The sequence below is a fragment of the Thecamonas trahens genome, assembly GCF_000142905.1.
Source record: "Thecamonas trahens ATCC 50062 unplaced genomic scaffold supercont1.29, whole genome shotgun sequence".
Taxonomy (NCBI): Eukaryota; order Apusomonadida; family Apusomonadidae; genus Thecamonas; species Thecamonas trahens.
In genome coordinates this window covers 198,466-225,373 of record NW_013657651.1, presented here as the reverse complement: position 1 = coordinate 225,373, position 26,908 = coordinate 198,466, and the positions used below count along the sequence as shown (strand labels likewise).

Sequence of the window (26,908 nt, the reverse complement as noted above, 5' to 3'; positions counted from 1 at the left end):
AACACCCTTTGACATGCGGCAACAAGCAGACTGTCGAGGGTGATCGGGACATGAGAAAGAAGAGCAATGTGGCAAGCGCCTGCTGCTACGTGGCATCATCTCTGCATATGTTCAGATTCGTTCATTCAATACCGCACAGAGTCCGGCACGTCGCGGGCCAGAACAAACACCAGATCGTCAGGGAGGAGCTCGGCGGACGGCGGTGGGTTGGTAAAGACGAAGCCGTGGATGCGCCCGTCATCGGTCCGGTACCGGTAGAGGCCCAGTGGAATGATGCCGCGCTCGAGGGTGAGGTGAAGGAAGAGGTCGAGGTAGCACGCTCGGATGAGGTGCCGCGGGACAGGAATCTGGTGCAGCTCTGCATGCTGGCTCGAAGGCAAGCCCGGAATCGGATCGACGAGCGAGCCGAGGAGGAGCCACACAATCTCCAGAATGCCGTCGTTATAAAAGGTTTGTGAGAACGCCGTGTCCACCATCGCCGACGTGAACACTCGCCCGGCTGCAAATGCTGGCAGCAGGTACATGTCGTCGCGGTACTTTTCCTCAAACATGATCGGCGAGAGGAACTTGAGGTTCGTCTCGTGGATGAGTTCTGTGATGACATGGACGTGCTCTGCAGACGACTCAGACTGCGAGTTTGACGCCCCGTCCGGTAGCGCCAGGTCCAGCAGATTCGTTGTCGAGAGCAGCATCGATGCAGCAGACCCATTCTCCCGCCGTTGCGAAAACTGTGCCGCCGCCAGCGTCCGGTTCGTCGGCTCGGGCGCAAGCAACGCAGCCTCGAGCGTCAACAGAGCTAGGATGGAGTCAGCGTCAACAAGCGACGGATCCGCAAGCTTTGTCGCCTCGTTTCGCACCCGGTCTAGCATTTGGTTGAGCACAAGCACCGCCACCGCCCGCTTCAGCCCGGCTCGTACAAGGTCGAAGTGCTGCAGCGGCGAGCCCTGCACGTAGTACATCCGGAATCGCGTTGCCGCCACCAGCATCAGCCACTCCTCCTGCGGCGGCGGATCCGCATTGAGCACCACAACTGCTCGCTGCTTGCCCGGCGAGTACATCACCTCAAGCGTCGCCAGGAACGTCTGCATCTGCGAAAAGATCCCGCATACAAGCACCAGATCCTGCTCGGTCGTAGGCACCGTCTCCACCGCAAATACGCAGTCTGTTCCCACTGGCAGCGAGTTACTCGTCTCCTGCAGTAGCGTCGTGCTCGCCCCGAGCCCGCTCTGCTCCTCCTCCTCCTCCTCCTCTTCCTCGTTGCTTGCGTCTGCCACAACGCCGTCCTGCTCCTCGTCCTGCTCCTCGTCCGACGCCCTGATGACGTTGACCATCGAGACCGAGGCCATGGCCGGCGGCTGCCCGCCGTCATCCGAGTAGACGTAGTCGTCCGAGTCGAGACGAACGTCGACAGTTGCCGCCGATAGCCCCGGCGTACCGTGGGGTGGCGGGCGGACCGGCGAGGTGCGAGCGATGATCGGCGGCGCGAGCGGCTCCCGCGACGGGCTCTTTCGCTGCGTCAGCTTGCGGAGCAAGACCTCCCGGTCGGCGTCCTCGACCTCAAACGAACGCACAGCGTTGGCATCCACCGCGTCTTCCGATATAATGTACGCCACCTCATGTCCGCGGATGGTGTAGTCCGGGTTAAGCGCAATCTTACGCTCGCGCCCAAAATCGCTACGCTGTCCGCCACTGTCGTCGCTCGCAGCCACACTTACTGCAAAGAGGCATGCAGCGAGCTTGGCATACACGCACGCCGCAGCTTGTGCAAAGCTCAACCCCGCCATGCTCTGCGGCAGATGAATACGGTAGATTTCCATGCCGGCGCCGTGCACATACTCGCGAAGCCACTGCTCATCGTGATCCTCGGCCTCGGCCGCCGTCGACCGCGCCAGGTTGCCCACCAACGCAGGCAGGCCGCGGATGACGACCGACTTGGCCAGCAAGTGCGTCTTGGTATCCGAGAGGCACACCGCCTCCTCAACGCCCGAAGCAAGCACATGCGGAATGTTGACCGGCGAGAGGACTTGCGCAAAGGCCTTGATCGCCGGGTTGTACGCCTTCACCGACATGCACCGCAGAATCGTGGCCTTGTCCTGCTCGTGGACGTCAAAGCCGGTCTGCTGGTCCGCAAGGATGTAGCAGTGCGATGCGTGGTCGAGCGCCGCTCGCCGTAGATCCGCATCCACCAGCGGCGAGCCCTTGAGATACACGATCCGGTTGTTGTACGCTGGTGACATGAGAAGCCACGACATGGTAGGCGACGGCTCGTCAGGATGGAGAATGCCACGTGCAGGTTGGCCCACTCGTGGTCTTGATGGGTGAGCTCGTCCAGAAAGTCGCGGAGCTTGGTGACCTGGAACGACCCGCACACCACAATGTGCTTGACCTTGTGCTTCTTGACCGACCGGTCCCACGGCTTAGAAGCTTGGATGAGATTGATCAGTCGAGAGGTCTGCAGCGGCACAAGAATGACCGTCACCGCAATGAGCATCATGGTCAAAATCCGCCCGATCCGCGTCTTTGGTGAGATGTCGCCAAAGCCTACCGTCGAGAACGTGACTACCATAAAGTACAACGAGTCGTGGAACGCAATGTCCTGCGTCGGGTCGTCGCCAATGTGCAGCGCCTCCACAATCTGGAACATACCCGCAGAGACAAACAGCAGCGCCACAACCACAAACGCAAGCGTTGTCACCTCGCGCTCGATCGAATTGGTCCGCAACATCACCAGCCGGTACGACCGGAGGACACGGAGGACACGGAAAATGCGGTAGACCCGGAAGAAGCCCACATTGACCGTCTCTTTGGCCAGCAGCATTCGCAAGTACATCGGAACCACCGTGATGACGTCGATCATCGGCATCGGCGACAAGACGTACCGGATGCGATTGCGCGCTGCCAAAAAGTGCACCACATAGTCATAAGTGAAGAAGAGTGCGAGGAGAATCTCAAAGACAGTCACCCACGTCGGCTCGCTGTCAAAGTACGTGGCCGCAATGTAGAGCACCACCGAAAGAATCGAGAGCACAATCTGAGTCATTTCCATGATCTTGCCCGTCGTCGACGTCCGCAGGTACCGGTCCAGCCGCTCACGCTCCTTGGGATTGTTGCACCGCCGGCACCAGCACTCTTGGCCCAGCTCATCCGTCAGCTCCCACTCATCGTCGGCATGCGAGACATTCCACCGCTCCAGCATGACCTTGTTCGTCGTCTGTGCTCGTCCATATGGCGAGAGCATGCCGATCGAGTTGACGCTGGAAAGCCTGCCGGCCGCAGAGGCGAGCTCTGACCCACACCCGCAGTGTGCCCGCTCATTGCCGAAGCTCGCGAGCCCCACCGGACCATGCCAGGCCTGGCAAACTTGGCTGCCTCTTCGTAGTACGACGAGTACACAGAGCCTTCATCGCTGCTCAAACTCCCATATCCGGACGACTGTTCGCTAACACTGCGAAGCGACGGCACTGACGATCCTGCAGGCGTCCCGCGAAGAAACGCCCGCGAGCTTTCCGATCCTGACATGCCCGACACAGGCCTGCCAGACGCAGGCCCGCCGGTTCTTGACGAGTTCGAGCCAGACGACGACGATGCTGACCTCCTCGACGGCAAGGATGCCCAAGATGATGCCCGAGACGAGAATTGCGACCGTGAGCCCGAGAGAGAGGGCGTCTCCATCTCCACCGACAGCGCCGATGCCAGCAGTGGCTCGAGCGGGCGAGACCGCGCTGGGCTTGCCATGCAAGGAGGAAGAGGGAAGGCAGACAAGAGAGACACGTGCGGTTCGAGGCAACAGGATGAGCCAAGGTGGCTTGGAGACCTTTCCGCTTGCCCTCACTGCCTTTCCCTTGTCTCTGCCCTACTCTGCGCTGGGTGTGGCGTTGCGTGTTGTGCGCTGTGCGCGGTGCGCTGTTCACTGGGCGCGAGGGCCTGGCCCGCCGGACTTTGGTCGCTTGGCGCGCGGCTGTTGATCGCTCGGCTACTGGTACGGGATGGCTAACGGGCGCAAGACAACAACTCTGATGACTTGCAACGTGAGAGGCATGAAGGCGTGGTGCATGTGCTGCTTGTAGAGCTGCTTGTAGAGGTGGTAGATAGGGTAATCGGATTGTATTGCTCATGGAGGGGGAGGTGGGGCGGGGGAGGGGGGGCGGGGTCCCACCTCCCCCCCCACACACACACACACCACACACACCACAGCTTATGGCTTCCTCGATCTTGATCGCAACCCGGTGTGAGAGCCTGGGCTTCGATAAAGGTAGATGTGATGCAATTGAGAGAGACAGGACTGAGCAGGGCAGTGCGCTGAACTACTCACATGCAGCCAGCGGCAACAACGACTCAGTCGGCGCATCTACTTGGCGCTAGACTTGGTGTCCGAGTTGACGCTGGACGTTTCTGAGGAACGGGAGAGCGCATCGATCTCCGACTGGACCTTGGCGGCGGCGGACGAGGCATCGACGTCGTCCTTGGTCATGTCGGCCAGCTTGGAGAGGACGTGGCCCCAGTTCTCGACATCGCCGACTCCGGCATGGACAAAGTAGTGGTCACCAGTGGATGGGACCTGGAACGAGGCAAACGGGCGGCCAAGCTCGCGGGTGACCTCGTCGATGTGGACAACCGACTTGGCCGGTCGACCCAGAAGCGAGAGGGTGGTCAGATGGACCACGTCCGGCGATGCCGGATCCACGCTCAGATTCACCACATACGGCTTGGTGAACCAGTAGAGCAGAGAGGTGGTAAAGGCAGAGACCGCCATCGCACCACCGGCCATCGCCATCCCGGCCTGCAGTGGCATGTGCTCCGACGCAAGTACGGCCAGCGCCGGCGAGCCGACTGCTGTCAGGACCATCGACGAGACTGAGAACACCTTGACTGCGCGGATCGGCCGACCCAGCGGACCCCGATATATAGTCTCCAGCGCCCCACTCCCGGCCGTATCCTTCTCGGCCACGGGCTGCTCGCCTCCAGCCTCAGATGCGGCCGCAGGTGCCGAGAGCCAACTCCGCGGCAGACATCCCACTCCTCCAGCCAACCCCGCCGGTGCGGCCATGCCTCCTGCTCCTGCTTGAGCAACCCTTGCCCGCACTCCCCTCATACAAATGATAGACACTTGCCGCAGCATGGTCCTGCCTTGCTTGGATATCAGATGAGTCTGTGCCTTGTTCCAAACGTCTGACCTGCCGCTGTCACTCGAGCTAGCGGTCTCGAGTAACGCGTCGCCGAGCGTCTTGACGAGTCGGGCCGGCCAGCTGGTTCGAGTCGGCTGGCGGTCGGGAGACGACCACAGCACTCTTGATTTTCAGCATGGCTCGCAATGTTGCAACCAGCGCTATCGCTCTTGTCCTTGTAGCCGTGGTGTGTGGCATTGTGGTACGCTGGAGTGCAGGTCGTGTGGGGCATCGCTGGTGGGTACTACCGGTCAAGCAGATGCTGGGGGTGCGGGTGCGCGAGTTTGCACGGAACGTCACACCCGACGTCACACTCACATTTGATGGCCACACGCGGTCACAGCACGAGACCTACGGCACATCTGCTGCAATCATAGCCTCAAGTGCACAGCTACAAAAACAGCTGCGCAAGTGTAGCGCGTTCACAGAGGTCTGGGTATCACCGCTAACGCCGCTGGCGCCACGGCTGCGACATGCCAACGACGCGGCAGCAACAGAGCGCGTTCCGACCTCGTTGCAGCGTGCCGTTGCGTACGCAAGCGAACACAGCTGCACTGCCATTTACCTCGAGGTAGGCATATATCGCATAGATGCGCCCATGCTGATGCCGTCCGATACGTTGGTGACGGGCGGGTGGGGGAATCGCGACCGCGGGCGGCCACGGGTGCAGGTTTTCGACTCGCGCCTCACCCGCCTCCACATCTCCGGCTCTAGTTTTGCAGTTGCGTGGAACGAAACTTCCCTACCGATCCTTGCCCCGGTGGTGGCTACGAACACAACGCGATGGATGCTCTCCGGAGTGAGCCTGTCTGCCGATGTCCCGGCACAGGCCAAGCCTGGTGCGCCTGGAGTCAACGTTTATGGCGCCATTGTCTCCGACTGCTCAGCGTACGCTCTCACCAACATCCACTTTGCGGAGCTCATTGCTGGCCCAGGAGGCGATGGTGTCTCGGCTCGAAACTTGACCGCGGTTGAGGGCAACTACGTCAAGTGCAGCGCGCTACAGCCCACAGATCTGCGCCACAACCCAAGACGCAATCCCGCGCTTGGTGGACGGCGAGGTCATAGCGTCTACGATTGCCCCCTCGACGGACGGACTCTGTTCTTTATGGCAGCCGGAGATGGTGAGAGCACATCACCACTCGACGCAAGAGACATCGGCGGGCCCGGAGCGACGATGAGCGGCAGCTCGGCCGAAGTCGCACAGCCGGTCATCCCGGCCCGCGACGGCGAGCCCGGACAGGACGGCGAGAGCCGCCTGGGGCAGGTGCCCTGGCTTGATCCACTCACCACGTCGATGGCAGCTCTTGCACCGTGGACTGGCGGTGCAGGATCACGCGGTCATGGCGGAGGCGGGCGGGGCGGAGCCCACTCGGGCGCATATCGCGGACGCGCCAGCTACTTTGGACGGATCACTTGTGTCACCGGTGGTGTGATCGATGAGGACCAGCTGGGGTGCGGATCGCATGGCGGGCTTCCAGCCACGGTCGGCTCTGGACCTGGTGGATCTGCAGCGGCGCTGGTCATCCGAGGCCCGATCGGTGAGCTGAGTCTGCTCTCGTTTGGACGTGTCCAGGCCGGCCGGGCCGGTGCCCCGGGGGCAGGCGGCATGGCTGCCGAGCCGACCGTGGTGCAATTCCCAGGCGGACGTGGCGGACGCGGCGGGGACAGTGGACGAGGCGCACACGGCGCCAAAGCCCACGTTGTACACTTTGCACCCGGGGAAAGGGGGCTGCGATCGACGTTGCACCCTACGCTGCTAACCCGTGCGAGGTCGCGCTCCTGCAGGCCATCACCCACGCAGCGCGTCCGCCCGCCTCGCCGTTCTCGCCGCACATCTTTGATGCGAGCCCGGTAGCAGCAAATTGGAGCTATCCGGTCGATGCAATTGTCAGCTCGGCCGGTGTGGTGTTTCCAAGCCCAGGGCCAAAGCAGGTGATTGCATACGCTGGTGCCAGTGCAGTCGCGCTGGATGTGAACGTGGGTTACATCGGCAACGCGCACGACGAGCTGAAGGTACCGGGTGCGATTCCGGTCACCAACAGCCCAACAAGGCAAGCAGTAATGCGCGCGCAATCGAGTCTGGGTATGACGATGTCTCCCAGGGTGGAAGCCGTGGCGCTGCTCCCCACCACCCCCGCCGCTGGCTGTCGCGTGGACGAGAGGCGAGTCACGGCCGGCAAAGCCGACAGCGAGTGCGTGCTCATTGGATCGCGGCATGGGCTCGACATAGCGCTGTTGATCATTCAAGTTCGGACCATTTCCACGGCCAACGTGACGCTTGCTCCTGTTGTTTCGGGCTTTGCAGGCGAGGCGCTGCGCTTTAGTCTGCAGGCCTGGTCGCGCGATGGTCTGCCAGTCCCGGCGTCATCGGCCGCGATCGCCGTCATCGACACAACCAGCGGGAGTCACCTGAGCATCACGCGTAGCTCACGCGCAGCATCTGGTGCTCTTGACATAGTGCTGCGTATTGTCACAGCTGGACGTTATCCTGTTGAGGTCCGAGTCGACGGCGTGCGTGCTGGGAGTGCCACGATCGAGATCCGTCCCGAGTGCGCGCCGGGCTTTTACCCGACTGGAGAACTAGGAACCTGCGGTAAGTGCGCGACGTGGATCCGACTAGCCCCGTATGTGGCCGGATGTATGTTCGTAATCACTGCTGTGCTGCTAGCACTGGCTGGATCCTGGACACCGAGCCATGTTCTGTTGTACACACCGGCTGCCGTGGCGGCAATCCATGTGGCGCTGACTCACGCGACGGCGGCGTCGCCGTCGCCTCTGCTCCTCGCGGCACTCGATCAACTGCAATGCAGTATGCCCCTGGAGTGGACAGTTGCCGACGCGGCGACAGCAGCTTCGATGATGTCGACGCCAGCGGCTGCAGTAGTCGCTGTGGCTGTCCATGCCGCGGTAGGGCTTGCCGGTAGCGAGCCGATACGCGACGGGTCGGACGACGATGCCAGTACCAGCAGTGACGAGTTGGCCAGCGTACCGGCGCCCAGGCCTGCGCTTGGACCAGGCATCATGGCTCAAGCTCTGCCGCTGGTGGGAACCTTTCTTCCTGTTAGCCTCGGATCCGGTCTGGTGGCTCATGCGAGTGGAGGCTGGCCGCACAGCGAAGGAGCAGCGGTGGCAGCAGCGTGCGTGGTCACCTGGGGCCTCCTTGCAATCCATCGCGGTCGCCGGCAACTGCAGCAGAGCATCCGAACGGCATACGAGTTGGCACTGGTTGCATTGATGGCAACAATCAATGACTCCTGGCTGCGGATGCAGGGTTGCGTGGCTCTGATAGCGGCGTATGGAAGCTATGTGGCGGTTCGGACAAGCGACAGTGGCCGGGCGCCGCACCTCAAGCTCATCGAGTTGGCGTTCATCGCCGCGACCCTGGCCTTCATCGCAGTCGCTGACATGGACGAATGGTTTGGCTGGCAGATGACGGACAAAGCTCAGAGAGCTGCAGCTGTGATGCTTGGCGCAATGGCAGCAAGCCTGGTGGTTTGGGACGTGGTGCGGATCAGGCGCAAGATGGTGATTCACGTCGAGCTTCGCCGCCTGGTATGGGACATGTTGGTGCCAGGGAGGGCGAAGACAAGCTGGTGTCCACAGACAAGCTGTTGGACAACTTGACAGCGCTTGGCCTGGGCGGTTTCTCCTCCGATGGGCGGCCTCTGGCCGCGGCACTAGAGCACATCGGCGACCTGCTCAAGGATGGTCGGCTGGATGACGAGGATCAGCCACCGCCGGTGGTCGACGCTGACGAAAATGCCCAGTTTGAGCGGGTTATAGCCGACGCCGCAGAGCTGAGTCGACACCTGACGATGGCTGCGGCAAGCGCGCGGCCGAGCCCATCACTTCTGGCTGCCATCAACGAGCAGATTGAGGCATGGCGGGCGAGGCCTCCGCCGACGTTTACCAACTCGCGGTTCGACACGGTCCGGGCAATCATTGCCGGGTCTCTAGCGTACACCGAGAGAGCCATCACCAACAGCGACTACCAGCTCGCGACAGAGCTCTGGCAGCAGCGTGTTGTTCCGCTGATGAGGGCGTACGAGATGGACTTTGATCTAGAAATGCCCTTGTAATCACGTGTCCGTGACATGGCTCGCAACATCGACCCACCACATAAAGCTATGCGCATCGCACCATACTGCACCGACTGTATTATCCCCCCCTCATCGCCACGGCTGAAGGCAGACCCAAGGCAGACAGTCGCCCACCACCAGCCGCCAGCGCCAGCCGCCAGCCGCCAGCCGCCTGTCGGCCAACCGGCCAACCGGCCAACCGGGCCAACCAAAGGCAGGCTTGACCACCCGACGCCATCGCATCATATTGCACCACCGAACATGAACGAGTCGTTCGTGACCGAGCTCGAGACTAGCGTGGCTGTTCCTGTGGAGGACGGCGACTTTCCAGCCACCACCCTCAACAATCTCCTTGATTCCCGCCTCGAAGCCAGTGCTGATGCTGTATGTCTCCATGTCATGCTTGTGCGGGGGGGGGGCCGCAGCGGGCCAAAAAACCAACATGGGGTGGCGAACAGGGGCTAGCGGATAGGGGCTGGTGTGGGGCATAGTGATGGGTGGAGAGATGTAGGACTTACTAAAGAGGATGTGCATGGTGTGTACCGGGTATGGGTGTGGGTGTGTGGAGGTGTAGGTGGCGTATGGCAGTGTGGGAGCCAATGGCGAGTGGGTGACCACGACGTGGGCCGAGGCTGGTCACCTTGTCCGCTCGCTCTCAAAGTCGCTGGTCTTTGCTGGGCTGGAGACTGGCGATGTGGTGGGCATTCTGGCGCCAACTCGCTCGAGTGGGCTGCGACGCTGCTGGCGGTTACCTCGCTGGGTGGTGTGGCTGTCGGCCTGTTTGAGGACGCCGACCTCGCCTCGCTCCACTGGCAGGTCAAGCACGCCGCGCCACGGTTTGTCTTTGTCCACGACGAGGCCGAGCTGGCCAAGATCAAGTCGACGCCTGGCGCGTCGGACTTTGTCGAGGGCGTGGTGGTCTTTAACGGCGAGGTGGCCGAGGCCCGCCGGGGCTCGCTGCCTGCCGCTCCGCCTGCACTCCCGCTGGCGGTGGCCCAGGATCCGGACGCGTCGTTTGAGGCTGGCGAGACCGTTGCCCACAAGCCGTTCCAGGTCTGGTCGTGGGCCACGTTCCTCACTCTTGGAGCGCACTCGATCTCAAACGCGCTTGTCGAGCGCCGGTCGAGCAAGGTCGAGCCTGGCTGGACGGCCATGCTGGCGTACACGTCGGGGACGACCGGTACGCCCAAGGCGGCTATGCTCTCGCACGACAACCTGGCGTATGCGGCACAGGGCCTGGGTGCGGTGCTGGCCCGACGGGCGACGATCATGTGGTGTCGTACATGTCGCTGGCTCTGGTGGCCAACGCCGTCTTTGACATCTTCTCCTCGCTCGTCACCGGCGCGGTGGTGTGGTTCGGGCCGGACGATGCGGCGTCGTCGGCCATCCTTCCTGTTCTGCAGGACGTGCGGCCGACGTTTTTAACGGGTACCCGCGGGTGTGGGAGGATCTCGCTCGCGCGTGCCTGGCGGCGCCGACCGAGGTTGAAGCCTCGGTGCTGGGCCTCGACCGGTGCCGCTACGCGGCGTCGTCGGGTGGCTTTCTCCCGCCGCACATCACTGAGTACTTTGCTGCCGCAGGCGTGTATATTGTGCAGATTTACGGAACGGCCGAGACTTCGGGCGTCGCCGCTATCTCGTCAGAGCTCTCGCCGCTGGTCTCGGTCGGCATTCCGCTCGGCACGACAACGATTGCGCTCGCGGACGAGAACGCCGACGGCGACGGTGTGCTTGCTGTCTCGGGCCGTACCGTCTTCAAGGGTTACTTTAAGGACGAGTCGTCGTCGCGGCGGCGTGTCCTCGACTCGGGCTTCTTTGTCACGGGCGACGTCGGCCGCATGGATGACGGCTACGTCTTTGTCCACGGAACCAAGAGCGACATGATCAAGGTTGGTGAGGACAACTTTGTCGCGCCTGCGCCAGTCGAGGCCCTGCTCAAGGCCCAGCTCCCCATTGTCGCCGACGTGCTTGTCTTTGGCTCGCACCGTGACGCGCTCTGCGCCTTTGTCACCCTCAAATCCGAGTCCGAGGGCTCCGGCCCGCCGTCGCGTGACATCTCGCTCCACACCCACGCCATTCTCGAGTCGCACGGCATCGATCTGGTCTCGGACGCCGTCACCGACGTCGCCGCTGACGCCCGGGTTAAGGCCCTTGTCGACCGCGCCGTCCGCGCCTACAACGACAGCCTCGACAATGCTGGCTGCGCCGTCGCCCGCTGGACCTTTGCCCCGGCGCCGTTCTCGGTCGCCAAGCGGGAGCTCACCGCTTCATTCAAGACCAAGCGCCGGGTCGTCCTCGACAAGTACGCCGCCCAGGCCGCCGCGCTCGCTGGCTCGCCGGCTGTGTCTGCCACCGCCAACTCGTACACCGGCCCGTCGACCGCAGCCTACACCGGCAACGACTCGATGATCGGAGTCGGTGGCGGACTCTCGTACCCGGCGCCGTGGCTCTCGTCGCCGATGACCCGGCCGCGGCCGGCCGGCATGTTTGGCGCCGGCTTTGGCTCGCCGTTTGCATACGGCCTTGCCGGCCAGCAGCCGCTCTCGCCGCTGCACCTCTTCATGTCGCCCGGCGGCTACCGCAGCCGGCCCTCGCGCCTCGACGACGACGTCGACTCGGACTCGGACTCGGACGAGTGAGTAGCCTCGTCATCATCATTCGACAGCCGCAGGCCCCGAAGCAAAGCAGAGTGAGACGTTGGTCCCGCCAAAGCCAAACGAGTTGGAGAGTGCGTAGGTGAGCTCAGCCTTGCGAGACTTGTGCTGGACGAGTTCGACCAGCTCGGAGTCGAGCGCCGCGTCGATGTTCTCGAGGTTGGTGTTGACCGGCGCCACCCCGTGGTGGAGCGCAAGGACCGTGATGAGTGCCTCCACTGAACCCGAGGCTCCGAGCAGGTGCCCGATCGCGCCCTTGGACGACGAGACCAGGAGCGGCTCGCTCGCCTCGGCATCCGAGAGCAGCTTGTGGATAGCCGAGTACTCGACCGCGTCACCAAGCGAAGTCGACGTTGCGTGCGCGTTGATGTAGTCGAGCTCTTCGACCGGAACCCGCGCCCTCCGCAGCGCCATCCGCATGGCCCGCAGCGCCCCGCGCCCATCGGGCGCCGGCGCCGTCGTGTGGTGTGCGTCACCCGTCAGACCATAGCCCTGGAGCTCGGCGTAGATGTGGGCGCCACGGGCAATCGCGTGCTCACGCTCTTCCAGAACGAGCACGCCGGCGCCCTCACCCATGACAAACCCATCTCGCAGCTGGTCAAATGGCCGGGACGCCACTTCGGGCGTCCGCGCCCACGCTGTCGACAGCGCCTTGGCCCGGGCAAAGCCGGTGAGCGCCAGAGGGTCGAGCGCAGCCTCGGATGAGCCGGCCACCATGACGTCGGCGTAGCCGAGCGCAATAAAGTTTGCCGCGTCGCCGATCGAGTGCGCACCAGTGGCACACGCCGTCGCCACCGCGTGGTTCGGGCCCTGCAGACCGTGGGCGATCGAGACGGTACCCGCCGCCAGGTTGACCAGAATCCGCGGGACAAAGAACGGCGAGATTCGCCGCGGCCCGCGCTCGGGATCGACCAAAGCCAGAGTCCCATCGTGGATGTCTGCCATCGAGCCCATGCCCGAGCCGAGAGCCACCCCTGTCCGCAGCGCAGCCTTGGTCCCAGCCGGTGCCCACTCGGCATCCTCCAGAGCCTCTGCGGCGGCTGCGGCGGCCAGATGGATAAAGCGCGACGAGCGGGCAGCAGTGGCCCTATCAAGCGAGGCCACCAGATCAGCAAAGGGCACGTCAGCCGGAGCCACCGCCGAAACCATCGGCAGCGGTGGCGGATGATCGACAGCCGTGCAGTGAGTCGGTGCCGAAGGAGTGAGGGCAGCCACCGATGCCGGCGACCGTGTCGCCGACGCACCCGAAGCCAGACCCTCCCACAGCGTCATGGCGCCCATTCCAAAGGGTGTCACCGCTCCAAGTCCCGTCACCACCACCCGTTTCATGCTATTTGTGAGATGGGTAGTGGGGTGTGTGTGGCGTGGGCGTGGGGGGGGGGGGCGGGGGGAGGGGGGGGGAGGGGACGGAGGGAGGGGGCGAACATTCATGACCGAAACGAATGGTGTCGGAAGGGAGGGGGAGGGGGGTAGGGGGGGGGGGGGCTGCCCGCTGCCAGCCGCCCGCCGACTGGCCGCGCCAGCTCTCGGCCACCCACGGACACGCACCACAGCCACAGTCAAACACCTCACACCACACACACACTCTCCACACACTCCACCTCCCCCACACACACACACACTCTCTCTCTCTCTCTCTATCTCCACACACACACACAGACCTGCCACACTATGGCGTCCCACTGGCTCGACACACGTCGTGGCTCCACGACGTCAACCGCCAGCTCGCGGTCGGTGGCCAGCTCGGTGGCGGCGCTGCGGGCAGCGGATCCGGCTCGCATACGGAGACTCGTCCGTGCTCGCGCCAATCTGACGGCCGTGGCTGCCAAGCACACCCGGCGGAAGGCTCTGGTTGCCGATCTCGAGGACTCGGTGGCTAGTCTCTGCGCAGACATGGGCGCAGATCTGCCCTTTCTCCGCTTTGTGGACACCAGCCCGGACGAGGGCCCGGCCTACGTCGTCCCGCAGATCGACGGGCCTGCTCGCTCACGTCCCTGGCGTGAGCCTGTCCCGCCTCCCCGCCATCGCCCTCCGCCTGCCCCTCCATCGCGCCCGTCTGCTGCCCGCCGCCCGCGCTCGTTGCCAGACTCACGCCGCACGCACGAGTCGTCAGCGGACAAGCTCGCTCGCCGCCGCAAGGCCAAGGCGGTCAAAGCCCGTGCGTGGTTGAGGACAAAGCAGAGGGCGTTTCCGGAAAAGCTGGTCTCGGAGGCCTATGCTGCTGTGGCGCCGCCGTCGCGCGCTCCGCCACCAGGCTTTCCGCGCCATCTCGCCGCCTACGCCGACGAGGAGACCCAGACCCGCCTCGCCCGCCTCATCTCCGCCCGTGCCCTCCTGGAGCGCAAGGCCTGGCCGGAACTCACCGCTCTACAAATCATGGTTACGCCGAGTACGCTTCATGGCGTTGCCATGGGTACAGACGTCTTTGGCGAGCTTCAGGTTGTCGTCTCGCTCGGAGCCGACCAACGCGGCTTCCTCGCCGACTATGAGGTCATCGAGCCAGCCGTAATCGACTTTACGTCCTCTGGTGCCGTTGAGTTTCTAGTCGACGCCCGCGCCGCCACACGCGATGACATTTACATCGCCGTCTACGAGATCCAGCATCCCGACGATGAAACCATGTATCCAGTCTGCGGGCCGACTTCGTTCCCGCTCCCGGCGGTCAGCGCCCTGGCCCGCGCCTCGGCCAACCACATTGTCCCCCTGTCATGGTGGCATGCTGACGTGCCCTTCCATGATGATCTTGTGCGCAAGCCGGCTACCATCTCGCTCGCGATCACAGTCACTCCGCTCCCGTTCAACTCGCGCGCCGCAGCCCGCGCCACCAAGCTCGATGCCCGCATCGCGTCCATCACTGCCACGCTGGAGCGCAAGGCTGCTTCTGCTTCTGCTTCCGCCGCCGCTGCTTCTCCAGAGTCTGCCGCAGGCTCGCAGACAGGCTCGGTCGCCTCCGACGTCACCGATGTCGCCATCCCGGTCGTCGAGAGCTCCGCCCCTACCGCCTCCATCGACGTCATTCCGCCGTCGGTCTCAAACTCGGTTGCCTCTGCCGACGCCGACGAGACCGAGAGTGATGACGCTCTGCTCGCAAGCTCGAGCGACTCTGAAAGCGAGGCCAGCTCTGCCGCCTCACGCGCCACATCCGCCACCTCGCGTGATGTGACCGATGCCGGTGACAGCTCGGTGCAATCTAGCTCGGTGCTGTCACTTGCCCCGCCGCCACCACCGCCTCCACCGCCGCCTCCCAGGTCGGCGCTGGCTGGTCTTCGTGGCCTGGACCATCCCCTGGACATTGCCTTTGATCTCCACTGGTCTTCGCTCTCGTCCCATGCCATCACCGCGCTTCACGCCACTCGTGATGGTCTTGTTGCTGGCGACGGCGACGGCGCCATCTTCTGGTGGCAGGTTCGCTCTCACATCATTCAGTCAACATCGAGTTCGGAGCCGACCCAGAAGAAGCACTCGTTTGATCTTGTGCACTCGTACCCCGCCATCGGCGCCGAAGCCACTGCAGTCGTGCTCTCGTCTGTGGCTGTTTCGCCAACCGACGTTCTCATTGTTGCCTACGACAACTCGCAGATGCGAGTGTGGCAGGCCTGCTCTGAGCCGCCGCAGCATGAGTGCTTGCAGCTCATCTCGCTGGCATCGCCGGTCACCGCCCTCGCCTCGGATCCGCACTCGCTGGTCTCCGGTGCTCGCGACGGATCCGTCCATCTGTGGTCGACCGGCAAGGTCCGCCTTATTGTCACTCTCTCGGGTGCTACTGGTGCTGCTGTCACTGCCGTTGCCGTCGCAGGCACTCGCGCCGTCACCTCGGCCATCGACGGTCAGCTCTCGGTCTGGTCCGTCGCGCGCTCGGGTGCCTCTCTCCTCCACAAGATCCAGGCCCACAAGCGGTCGCTTACCTCGTTTGCACTGCCTATGGGCTCGACATTGATCTCAAAGCCGCTGGACACCCTTGCCACAGCCTCTGCAGACGGCATGGTCAAGGTCTGGGACATGCCACGGCGCCTTGTCTCGCACAACTACTTTGCCCTCAAGCGCGGCCCAGTCCTGGCTGTGGTCTTTGATGGCTCGCACATGCTCTCGGTCGGTGCGCCACCCCAAGTGGTCAACCCCTCATCTGCCCCGGGCGCACCAGCCCCGCCGCCGCCGGCCGAGCTCAAGCTCTGGTCGCTCGACCGGGTTCGCCATCTCGCCGCCTGGCCACTTCCTGCGCTGCCCGCTCGCTTCACTACCTCGGATAAGATGGTCGTCTTTGGCCTCGAGCCGCATGACGTCGTCCACCCGCCCGAGAACGATGACGATGAGCCGGTCACCACATTTGAGTCACGCCTGTTGGTTGTATTGACCTCGCAGCGATAGTCGCACACCTGTGCGCCGCTAAAGCCCGTCGACCCGCGGGTCGATGCCGAGCCCGGCGAGCCCGGCGTCAATGACGCTCACCGTGGCTTGGCATAGCGTGAGGAGAGCAGCCTCGTGTACCGATCCCACCACCCGCACAGCCGAGTACCAGGTGTGGAACTCGCCCGCGAGGTTGTGCAGTGCTCCCGCAAGTGTGTGGGGCGCGCAAGCGCTTGCCGCACTCCGAACAGCTGCAGGCATTCCCAGAAGCGCAAGCGCAAGCTGCCGGCTTGGCCCATCCAGCGCAGGAGCCGCGCCGTCAAACAACTTGACAGGCTCACGCTCTGCCTTTGCCAGCAGTGAGAGAGCGCGCGCCCGTGCGTACAGTACGTAGACAGCCGTCTTGCCCGTTGACTTGACCATGTCGTCAAAGTCGAGCACATACCCGCGCGGCCGAAGCAAGTCGTAGTACTTGAGAGCAGCAACAGCAAGTCGCCGCGGATCGTCACCGCTCTGCAGCGAGGCTGTCGCTGCTTTCTCAGCCGCATCTAGCAGCGCCTCTAGCTGAAACTCAAACTGTACCCCTGCGCGCGATGAGAGCTTGCCGCTTCCGGGCGACGCCCGAACCATGCCAAACGAAGCATGCCGAAGCTCGAGACCCTCCACGCTGCCGCCCAGCACTTGGCTTGCCTTGCTGCTCACGGCAAACAGCTGCGCAAAGTGCTGCGCCTGCGAGCCATCGGTCACGTACACCATCCGTGAGTAGCGCGGTGACGCCGCCAGCCGCGTCGCCAGCGCAGCCACATCGGTGGTCGCGTAGAGGTACCCACCATTGGCCTTGGAAAAGAGAAACGGCGCGGCAAATCCTGATGTTTCGATGCCCCATCCTCCGCCGTCTTCTTCACGTGCGCCCTCGACCTGCTTGAGCTTCTCAACGAGATCTGGGAGCATGGCTGCGTAGCTCGACTCGGGCCGCCTCTCCGATCCCAGACCAAGGCGGGTCGACATCAACGAGTCGATGACCCGGCGCGAGACGCCACATACCTCGTCGTACACCGTGAGCAGTGCTCGTTCGCTGGTGTCAAGCTCGGCGAGACGTGCACGCGCTACCAGTGCGTGCTGCAGCCTCAACGTTGTCGCCTGCACCGCCTCCCCAAACGCAGCATCACCCGCATCGAGCCGGCGCTTGCCGTCGGCGTACGCCTGCGAGACTGCTCCCAGAGCATCCCGATCCTCAGATCCTGGCTTCCTTAACACTGGCGCAGGGCCTAGTTGGGCCAGTGTGATGCCCATCGGCGTTCCAAAGTCGCCCTCATGCGAGACAACGTCGACAGCATTCGCCCCGGCAAGACGATGCAGGCCCTCCAGGGCAGCGCCAAAGATATACGACCGCATGTGACCTACATGCAGAATCTTGCCCATGTTTGGCGAGCCTGCATCAATCAGCACCCGTCCTCTCACTGCAGACCCGACATCGCCGCTCTGCGTAGCAGCAGCCAGACCAGATCGCTCGCCAAGACCCGCCACGGCCGACCACAGAGCCGAGTTTGTGAGGCGCAGATTGACAAAGCCACGGACAGACCAGGCATCGTCAACCACATCGGACATATCCCTCATCAGCGAGTCAGCCAGAATCCGCGCCACGTCATCTGGTGTCGAGGGAAGACCATCCGCGCCAGCAAGTGCAAAGCCCGCCGGGACAGCAAGGTCTGCTTGCGACGCAGTCGTCGTCGGCGCTGCCAATGGAGGTACGCTTCGCCCGCTGGGCGCCATGCCACACACTCGGGCATGGAGTATGTCCAGAAGGAACCTGGTCCGAGTCATGGCAGAGATGCAGGAGGAGGGGGGGAGGGGGGGGGATTGGCGAAGCAAGGCATCGCCTAAAAATCGGAGATCCAGCAGATCGTGTCAGAGTGGGGGACGAGCTGCTGCGAAGAGTGGTTGATCACACATTTGATGCGCGAGACGGACAGGCTATGACTCCTCTCTCCGGAATTACCCCTCCCGCTCGCAGGCTCGCGGTCGGGAGTCCCGGTGACAAACAGGGCTGTGGTGTGGATGACACAGTGCACACCCTGGGAGACCCCCTACATGAGGGGGCCGTACTGTCCTTGGACAGTGCGGGAGTCGTGGACAATGTAATTTTTGGGGTCGCGCGACCTTCGGCTTCAGCCGCGCTCAGGGCACCGGGTGAAGGGTAGCAACCAGTCACGGGCTCTGCCCGTGGCCGGGGGTGCACCCGGGGTCTTGAGCAGGCCGAGGAGCGTGTACCACCAGGAAGGGGGGCCAGGGGAGGAGCCGGCCCCCTGGGCGCCAGGACGTAGTCCGTCTGGCGCCCTTGCACATCCTTCCTCGTGGTCAGAAATGACCCGCCAAACGTCATGCGACCGGAGTCCGCAAGGGGGTGCGGTCTCATTCGAAGGGGGTTGACCGGCGGTAGGTGCACCTACCGTTTGTCGCCCCCGATGGTTGCGGTCAGGGATCCGTCCCTAAACGGCGCTGCGAGGTGTGGACGGATCAGCGGGGCGAGGGCGCATGCGCCCCGCTCACGCTGATCCTCCTAACCCCCCATGGGATGTGTGTCCATCCCGCCGTCGGCCCGCCGACGGCAACCAGTGTCGTCACATGTTGTCGGCATTATCATCCATATTGCCAACCTCTCCCTGGTGGACCGCCGGATGCTCGGTGGTCCTGAGCTGCAACCAGGACAGAGGTCGGCCTCTTGGAGGGTGGGATCTGAAGGAATATCGGTCGTCGGCGCCCCAGTGAGGGATTCCAAGTGACTAGAGTATCCTGCAGTCGATGTTGAGCACCCAACAAGTTGTACGCCGCACCACTTACGGATGTCCTATGTGGCGGCCGTCTTCTCGCCGTAGTGAGATCAGTGGTTCGCGGTACTTAGGGCCGGCGTACAATCCCACGGCAGGTGGCACCCTGCAGTTCCTGTAGGTGCTTCTCTGCTTAACTCCATGCAACAACTCTCCAGCACGTGATCTGGAACACAGGAGCTCTCAACAGCGCTGCTGTGTCTCGTCCATTGTCAACGCCATCTTCAACGCCATCTCCAACGCCCATCTCTTTACCCCCCAACACGCCATTTTACCCCCTTTTCGCCCCCTTCCCCCATTCCCCCCTCTTTCTGGACAAGACCTCCTCCTGCACCCAAGATCCGATGCAACCTTATCGGGTCGGAGACCCCCTGCCGTAAGGTTGGATAACTAACCCCTGCACCCGTGCAGGGCGGCATAATTGTTCTAATCGGCCCGGCTCACGCCGGTCCGATCCACGTCCTGACCCCTACCCAAGGCCAGGCCCCAAGTCCAAGCGCTTCATGCGTATGACGAGGCTCACGAGTAAGTTGGCGCCAGACGGGCCCGGACAGTCCCTTCCTACGGTCGGGGGCTTCGTCCGACGTTCGGTTGGTTGTGGACCCTCTAGTCTACATCATTAAACTGATTCTCACACACACGGACACGACATGGCACACACACTCCAGATCACAGAGCACTCCAAAGATTAGGCCATCTACTCGCCCGCAGCGAGCGCGATGTGCGACGACGCAACGTCGTCTACGACCACAGATGCACGTCAGTACATAGAGACGTCGCCCTGCGGTATCTTCGAGTTTATGTTTGTGTGTGCATGTGTGTGGGGGTGGGTGGGTGGAGTGGCCACGGCCGACGTCGCCCCGTCTGGCCACGCCCTCGTCGTCCGAGGTTGTTGTGGGCCACCAGTGGCCACAGCAACCATTGACACATTGTACTACTCTTTTACCGCGGTTGATGGACGTCGCGACGTCTGTGAGCGTCGCGGAGCGCGGCTTGTGTGATGGACAAAACTGTCCATTCTGTATCGTAAAGGCTAAAGAACAGACTCCACATAGTCAAAGTCACGAACGTCGAGCGGAGAGGCGGATCGGTCAGAGGTGGCGAGCGAGCCAAAGTCGTTGCGGTGCGGGTCGACAATCGGCGCATCGAGGTCCGAGTCGTCAAAGTCGTCGTCAAAGTCGTCGTCGTCGTCGTCGAGATCGCGCCCGCCAAACATGCCGCCGTCATCGTCGTCGCTCTCAAACGCATCATGAAGGTACGGATTGGCGGTGACTACAGAAGCCTTGGCCTGGGTCTTGGCGCCCGGTGCGCCGCGCACTACCGGCTTGCGCAGCTGGGTCTCCAGCGAGTTGAGGTACGCCAGATGCGCCATGTCGTCATCGGTCTCGTCTCCCACGTCGATAGAATCGCCCTCAAAGTCGTCTCCCAGCAGATCGCGCGCCATCTGATCACGCGCGTTCGAGTCAAGGGTTGGCAGCCGGCCTCCAAGCGGTGGAAGCCCGGACCGTCCGTGTGACGAGGCAGGCCGCCCGAGCGGTGGTGCGTCGCCGAGTCCACCGCCTCCACTTCCAAACAGCCCTCCAGATGCCACGGCGCCGCCCCGATGCGCTGGGGGCGTCATTGCTGCTGCAAGAGCGGGAACAGCAGCAGGCGTCTCCTCCTCAATCAGCTCCTCCTCGGGCACAGACTCGGTAAACGAGTCGTCGTCGCCAAACATCACAACAGACGACTGTGTGGTCGGCCTTGGACGAGAGTTCAACCCAGCACCTGCCACAGGACGTGAGCCGTACGACAAAGTGGGCCGGCCCTGTGGGAGTAGGTCGAGCACGTCGCCGCCATCGTCGTCGTCGTCGATCGACTCGACCAGCGAGGTATCGAGCATCTCCTCGACCTCCTCGGGTACAGATTCGGGAATCGACTCATCGAATGACTCAACAAAAGAGCTGTTGGAGCCATAAGTCGGCATGTATGCGGTTGCGGGCGAGGATGCCGCCTTCGGCGAGCTAGGGGCCGGGGAGGAGTGGGAGTCTGCGGCGCGCGGCGGCGACTGATCGCGAGAGTGACTCTCGGGCTGAGCAGACTGGAGCGACGCAGGCAAAGCCTTTGCGGTTCGGATGAGTGTGGCTAAGACAGGCTCTTGGCCCTGTGGGTGCGGAAGATCCAGGGCAGCCGCAAGAGCGGCTGCGCGCGGGAGCGGGTCGGGGCGGGCATCGATACCGGCTTCAGCGATGAGGACTGAAGCCGAGTACTTGAGACCAGCACTGTGGAGATAGTCTGCGACAAGGGAGAGGAGGAGGACATGGTCTTCACAGGTAGCTACCAGCGCAGCTCCAGAAGAGCCACCAGCACCGCCGTCAGCCTCGTCCAGAGCTTCATACACAGCCGCCCGTAGTTGGGCCCGGAGCGAGGCGAGGACACCCTTGGCGGCAAGCGACGTAGTCACCATCGACTTAAGCTCATCCAGCCCAGACGGGTCGTTCATCTGCTTAGTCCCTACGCCTTTGCTTTGGACCCTCCCTGTCTATCTCTTTGACGTCAGGTGTCGTCTGCTCCCCTCTCCATCCCCCTCCCCCCCTCCCCCCCTCGCCCTGCCCCACGCACCTGCTCCTCTCGGCACGTGTCGCTCGGTTCGTTCGAGAAACCGACTCTGCCTGCCACTTTGGCGCCAAATCCGCCCATGGTCACCTCCCCCCCCCCCCCCCCCCCCGGCCCTGGCACACCCGACGAGATGATTGCATGCACGTTTGAGAGCGAGTGGGGATTAATCCGGCTACAAAAGCCGTCGAAAGAATATATGGTTGATTTGCTACAGATGATGGGTAGATGATGATGATGGCGATGCCCTCGCGCGTAGAGTACATGCTGGATTGGTGGATTGGCGATGCTCTACCGACAGCCATGTCAGTGGTTGCTTGGATGCGGCGCAAGATCGAGGGGAACCGGCTTGTAGTCATCGTACATGGCCGCGAGCTCGACATCAAGCTCAGCGTTGAGCCGATGAATGACGGCGGCGACGCGTGGTGAGACTGGACCAGGCTCTTCCAACGGGAACTCGCCGCGACGGAGGGCAAGTGCCTCGCGCTCGGCATCGACGTCGGTGAGAGTGTCCTTGATGTCACTCTCGGCGATAGTAGCGGCAAGATCCATAGCAGCTTCCTGGTCAGCGGTCGAGGAGACGACCATCGGCCGCGGACGACCGTCATCGGTGGTCTCGTCTGCGGGTTCGACAGGATCGAACTCGTGCAGAGCCTTGCGCCACTCGCGGACAGCAGCGTCCCACTCGCGTCGGCCCATGGCTACTGTCTTGTCAGGCGTTTGCGGATGGTGTGGCAAACGCTGTTCCTTGGGCACTTGGGCACGGTACGCAGTGTATCCGCGAGTGTTGTAGCCAAACTCAAGGGTCCGCTGCCGCTGGGCGAGCCTCTTGGCATCGGTCTCTCTCTCCGATCCGCCTCCGCCCTTGCTCTTGCTGCTCTTTCGGCCCTTCCCACCACCACCGCCGCCACCACCACCACCAGTACCACTGGATCCTGCCTTGGCTCCCTTCCCGTGACCTCGCTGCCCAGGCCCGCCGCCTCCTTTGCCCTTGCCCTTCTTGCCACCCTTCATCGGCGATGTGGCCCCGGCCGACCCGCCACCCTTTCCGCTCTTCCTCCCGACCTGCTGCTGCTGTTGTTGTTGTTGCTGCTGCTGCTGCTGCTGCGACGACTGCTTCTTCCTCCCGCTCGTCTGTTGCCGCTGCTTCCCGCCCTGCTTGCCCGCCTTGCCCTTGTTCGAGCCCTTGCCACCGGTGTGGCCCTGGCCCTGGCCCTGGCCCTGGCCCTGGCCTTGGCCTTGGCCTCCGCGCTTACGCTTGGTCATCACCGTAATAGCCGCACGACAACGATGGACTGCGTCTGCTACGGTGGAAGAGGCGTATATGCCTCGCTTGCCCTGCCTGTCCTTGTGGTGAAGCCGCCTCCCCGTCCGAGTCGCCAAGTCGCACTCGCTTCACTGCCACCACTCACACGCGAACTTGCGCTACGCCAAGACACATGGCAGGGTCCCTCGGCTTCAATAAAAGGTGCTACGCGAGCTTGTCTTGAAGATCACGTCGCGTGGCTTCTGACAGTTGCAGGCCTGTGTACATCTGTTTCCATCGGAAGAACATCCGCGACTTGGTGTTGAGGTCGACAAGCTGGAGAAGAGCGTCGATGCGGGTCTCAAACTCGCAAGTCGCTTGCGTTACTTCGAACCAGTACTCAAACGCGTAGCGGAGCAGCCGTCGCTCTCTCACTAACACTGCTGCTCCTCGCCATGTTGTCATCGCGCGGGTGAGTCTGCGGTATCGCGCAAAGGCAACAGCCTCGGCGACTTGTGCCTCTGCGAGCGCACGCGCCTCGACATGCGCTGCCCACCCACGCAGCGCCCGACGCATCAGTGCATCGTCGCGGTGCGCGGCCGCCACAGCCGTCCAGTGCGCCACATCCGCTGCCGCTGCAGCGGCGGCAGTCGCTTCTTGCCACTTGAAAAGCGCACGGCGGGCCAGACTCTCCATCCGAGCCTGCTCAAGTGCCTCGGCGCGGGACATCAGCTCGCGGCTCTGTGCCGCATGGCTGGCAAAGCCGCGCATCGCCAACCGCAGCAGCGTGCGGACTCGGTACACGCCCGCAAGTTCAAGTCGAGCGTTGGTGCGGGCGTCAACATCGTCTCGCCACGCCCGCCATGCCGTGGCCATGGCTCGAACCTCTCGTGCCCGGCGCGCAACAATCAGCGCTTGCTTGCGAGCTCGAGCGACAGACGCAGCAGACGTCACTTTCGCCCACGCAAGCAGCACTTGCCGCACCTGGCGTGCCTTTCGCCGGGCAACAAATTTGCCAAGCTCCCGCGATAAGCACGTCCATCGATGCCAGCGGCCAAGGACGCGACGGGCGACAGCTCGGACAGCGAGCGCGCTGGCGGCGGCAGTCTGACGTCGCTCCAGCCCGATCTGCCGGGCGACGCGACGCCATGCTACCAGGCTCCGACGCGCAAAGTGGGCGTCGGCTTTCTGACGCTTTGCCGCAAGCTTGCGGCGTGCCGCGCGTCGCCGCGCCACAAAAGACTGCCACGCTCTCATAGCCCGCGGTAGAAGCCGTGCAGCAGATGCCGCCTGAGCGTGGGCCTGTGCCCGCGCCCACACTCGCGCGCGCTCGGCAGCCCGCCCGAGAACAGTACGCCAGGCCGCCAGCACTGTGGCAAGACTGCGGGTCTGGACCCGTTGCTCGAGAGCAGCAAAACGAGGCGCGCGTGCCAGCGCGTCAAAGGCAGTCCGCAGCAATCTCCGTCGCCGCCCTGCATCAGCGCGGGCCAGAAGCTCGCGGGCCCGGCTCCGTCGTGACACCCACGCTCGCCATGCCGCCAGTGTGTCTGCTCGAATAGCACGCTCCCGGGCGGCCCGCGCAAAAGCTACCAGCCGCCGGTTTCGCAGCGATCGCACTGCCCATGCCCGCCAGGTGCCGAGCGCCGTTCGAAGCCGCGAACTGCGAGCAAACGCGTCAGCGGCCTGCGCGGCTGCGCGCGCCCGTGCAGCAGTGGTCACCACATGCAGCCAGCCGGCAAACGCCCTGCCCACAAGAGCACGCTCGTGACGAATCATGATAATAAACTCAGCGCTCGCTCGGACTCGGCTTCGCACTGCCAATGCTGCCCGCCAGTGGGCAAGCACACGCAGAGCACACAAGTGTGCGGCCCGCTTGCCTGCTGCCGCAAGCGCTTCCCTCCGTCGCCGCCGTTCAGCTGTCCGGCGGAGCCACAGGAGCAACACTCGCCGGGTGACAACCGCCGTGACAGCGGCCGCAGCGTCGGCGCGAGCGGTTGCCCGTCGCCATGTTGCCCATGCCCGTCGCATCGCATACGCGCGGTGCAGCTTTCGCCAGGCAGAGCACAGACGATCGAGGAGTTGGTTGCGAGCTCGAATCCGTCGCACCGCAGCCAGGCGGTAGCGCCAGGCTTTCCAGGCCTCGACCGCCCGCGTCTCGGACTGGCGGGACCAGACCCGAGCCTCAAACGCGGCGCGCTTTTGTGCGCGCAGGCGTGCACTCCGCACAGCCACCATATGCTCGTACCAGGCGATGACAAACGGGCGAAGAAAGCCTAAATCTGCAGTTCGAAACGCACATGCTAGCTCGCGCATCCAGGATTGCCAGGTCTTGGAAACAAGCCGCACCCTCGAATGGCGTCGGGCCTGCGCCATAAGCATCACGCTGTCGTACTCACCTCCAGCGGCCGTAACATGAACTAGATGAATCGGAGCAACAAACCTCGCCAGACTGGGCGGGTGCGGAAGAGCTACAAAACCGCCGTGAGGTGATGGTGGCCCCGCCGGCGGGACGGTGAGCGAGGCGGCGAGCGCATCAATGGACTGGCTACCGAGCTGCTCCATCATCAACTCTTGCACACGACTAGGTGTCACATTGTGCGCATACTGAAGCGCTGTCCAGACTTGGGCAAATTGCCCAGACGCAGCAGCGGCGGAGGCTGCAGCCGCGAGCGCGTTGTGGACCCGCAGCGCCGATGGATGGCGGAGCGCGTCGCGTGCTGAAACAAAGGTAAAAGTGCTCTCTACGGCATCGGACTCGCGGATTTTGTCGAGGCCTGCCAGGACCGCACTTGGTGCCATGGCAGGCGAGCTGGGCGGCGGGACGAGCTGGCGGAGAGCAGCCAAGGCCGCGTCGAGCTCGTCGCCTAGACCTGAGTTCATCGGCGCAGCCTTACCCGATGCACCCATTTCCCTCTGCCACACATGCCACGCCCTAAAGAGTGCATAGTGACGTGCAAAGGCGTCTGCTGCAGCGTCTGCTGCGATGGCGGCATAATGGGTTCGAGCATGCGAGGCGTAGACGCCAGGCGATGCAGCAAGGCCGGCCGAGGCAATCGCAGCTGGATGGCTGTTGCGGGCAAGGACAGCCTCCAGCACCGCTGCTGCTGCTGCTGCAAGCGGAGAGTCAGCTGCGGCAGATCGCGATGCGGCTAGAGCATGAAGGATGGCGTGGAGCGCAGTAGGATGGACCAGGTCCGGATGTGCGGCGAGGAGGCTCAGGGCAAAGATGGACGGATCCGACTCGAAAGCGGCAGACTGGCGGGCCGATCCTAGGAGAGCAGCAAGAGTGTCGAGGACCTTGCGTGTTAAAGCTGCATCTGCTGCTGCTGCTGCTCCAGCTGCACTCCCTCGAGCCGCCTCTGCCCTGTCCACCGCCACATCCAGCGCCCGCGCCTGAGAGAGGCCGGGTCGGGGGCCAGTAGGCAGCAAAGCAGCGTGCAGTGCCAGGGAAAGGGGTTGGGTTGGGGTTGGGGTTGGGGTTGGGGGGGGGGGGGAGAGAGTGTGTGAAGAGGGGTGTGTGGCCAAAAGTGGTGTGAGTGTGGCTCTCTCCCTCTCTCCCTCTTTCCCTCTGCTGACGCCGTGTAGGTGGTGGTGGTGGGTCTGGTGGGCGTGTCGGTGTCCGCGCGGGAAACATACGTTGTTTGCCGCCCGCCCACCACTTCGCCACTCGGCCATTTCGGCACTCGGCAGTCGCTGGGAAGAGCGCGGCCATGGACGGGATGAGATGGGATGGCTGTAGGAGAATGGGAGATGGAATCTTGATGGAGTCGGCGAGTTAGCAGGTACAGTGATCGGGTGATCAGGTGATCGGGTGACCGGGTGATGGGAGAGAGTTTGTGTGTGTGTGTGTGTGTGGGGGGGGGGGGGAGGCGGCGCCCGCCGGCTCCTCCCTTGGTCGGCTGCGATGCTCTCGACGCGACAAGGGGCAGCCTAGACAGGGACGGGGGCGCGGGAGTGGGTGGTGGTGAAAGAGGGGACACACCTCGTGGTTTCAG

At 63.5% G+C, this 26,908-nt stretch overlaps 10 protein-coding genes across 10 annotated transcripts; 3 read left to right on the top strand and 7 right to left on the bottom strand.

The window, feature by feature from the left end:
* Positions 1-106: 106 nt before the first annotated feature.
* AMSG_06861 (uncharacterized protein) lies at positions 107-3,238 on the bottom strand (the record flags this gene model as incomplete). The annotated part of the gene is made up of 2 exons (XM_013901462.1): positions 107-2,264; positions 2,288-3,238. The coding sequence occupies 2 exons, from the start codon at positions 3,236-3,238 to the stop codon at positions 126-128; spliced, it is 3,090 nt and encodes a 1,029-aa protein (XP_013756916.1). The 3' UTR covers positions 107-125.
* A 1,110-nt stretch (positions 3,239-4,348) lies between these two features.
* On the bottom strand, positions 4,349-5,540 carry AMSG_06860 (uncharacterized protein; the record flags this gene model as incomplete). Its single annotated transcript, XM_013901461.1, has 2 exons — positions 4,349-4,997; positions 5,521-5,540. 2 exons carry the CDS (start codon positions 5,538-5,540, stop codon positions 4,349-4,351), a joined length of 669 nt encoding a protein of 222 aa, XP_013756915.1.
* A 412-nt stretch (positions 5,541-5,952) lies between these two features.
* On the top strand, positions 5,953-9,247 carry AMSG_06859 (uncharacterized protein; the record flags this gene model as incomplete). The annotated part of the gene is made up of 6 exons (XM_013901460.1): positions 5,953-6,155; positions 6,354-6,795; positions 6,894-7,188; positions 7,399-7,792; positions 8,498-8,584; positions 8,743-9,247. 6 exons carry the CDS (start codon positions 5,953-5,955, stop codon positions 9,245-9,247), a joined length of 1,926 nt encoding a protein of 641 aa, XP_013756914.1.
* A 261-nt stretch (positions 9,248-9,508) lies between these two features.
* Positions 9,509-11,885, top strand: AMSG_06858 (long-chain-fatty-acid-CoA ligase ACSBG2; the record flags this gene model as incomplete). The annotated part of the gene is made up of 5 exons (XM_013901459.1): positions 9,509-9,631; positions 9,822-9,944; positions 9,974-10,427; positions 10,481-10,653; positions 10,695-11,885. 5 exons carry the CDS (start codon positions 9,509-9,511, stop codon positions 11,883-11,885), a joined length of 2,064 nt encoding a protein of 687 aa, XP_013756913.1.
* Positions 10,997-13,681, bottom strand: AMSG_06857 (3-oxoacyl-[acyl-carrier-protein] synthase II; the record flags this gene model as incomplete). The annotated part of the gene is made up of 2 exons (XM_013901458.1): positions 10,997-13,157; positions 13,562-13,681. 2 exons carry the CDS (start codon positions 13,679-13,681, stop codon positions 11,901-11,903), a joined length of 1,377 nt encoding a protein of 458 aa, XP_013756912.1. The 3' UTR covers positions 10,997-11,900.
* Positions 13,682-13,793: 112 nt separating this feature from the next.
* On the top strand, positions 13,794-16,347 carry AMSG_06856 (uncharacterized protein; the record flags this gene model as incomplete). Its single annotated transcript, XM_013901457.1, has 2 exons — positions 13,794-13,890; positions 13,987-16,347. The coding sequence occupies 2 exons, from the start codon at positions 13,794-13,796 to the stop codon at positions 16,263-16,265; spliced, it is 2,376 nt and encodes a 791-aa protein (XP_013756911.1). The 3' UTR covers positions 16,266-16,347.
* AMSG_06855 (arginyl-tRNA synthetase) lies at positions 16,343-18,017 on the bottom strand (the record flags this gene model as incomplete). Its single annotated transcript, XM_013901456.1, has 2 exons — positions 16,343-16,351; positions 16,386-18,017. The coding sequence occupies 2 exons, from the start codon at positions 18,015-18,017 to the stop codon at positions 16,343-16,345; spliced, it is 1,641 nt and encodes a 546-aa protein (XP_013756910.1).
* Positions 18,018-19,993: 1,976 nt separating this feature from the next.
* Positions 19,994-21,751, bottom strand: AMSG_06854 (uncharacterized protein; the record flags this gene model as incomplete). Its single annotated transcript, XM_013901455.1, has 2 exons — positions 19,994-21,554; positions 21,674-21,751. 2 exons carry the CDS (start codon positions 21,749-21,751, stop codon positions 20,106-20,108), a joined length of 1,527 nt encoding a protein of 508 aa, XP_013756909.1. The 3' UTR covers positions 19,994-20,105.
* Positions 21,752-21,973: 222 nt separating this feature from the next.
* Positions 21,974-22,933, bottom strand: AMSG_06853 (uncharacterized protein; the record flags this gene model as incomplete). The annotated part of the gene is made up of 2 exons (XM_013901454.1): positions 21,974-22,493; positions 22,779-22,933. The coding sequence occupies 2 exons, from the start codon at positions 22,931-22,933 to the stop codon at positions 21,974-21,976; spliced, it is 675 nt and encodes a 224-aa protein (XP_013756908.1).
* A 177-nt stretch (positions 22,934-23,110) lies between these two features.
* On the bottom strand, positions 23,111-26,588 carry AMSG_06852 (uncharacterized protein; the record flags this gene model as incomplete). The annotated part of the gene is made up of 2 exons (XM_013901453.1): positions 23,111-26,306; positions 26,550-26,588. 2 exons carry the CDS (start codon positions 26,586-26,588, stop codon positions 23,139-23,141), a joined length of 3,207 nt encoding a protein of 1,068 aa, XP_013756907.1. The 3' UTR covers positions 23,111-23,138.
* Positions 26,589-26,908: the final 320 nt, after the last annotated feature.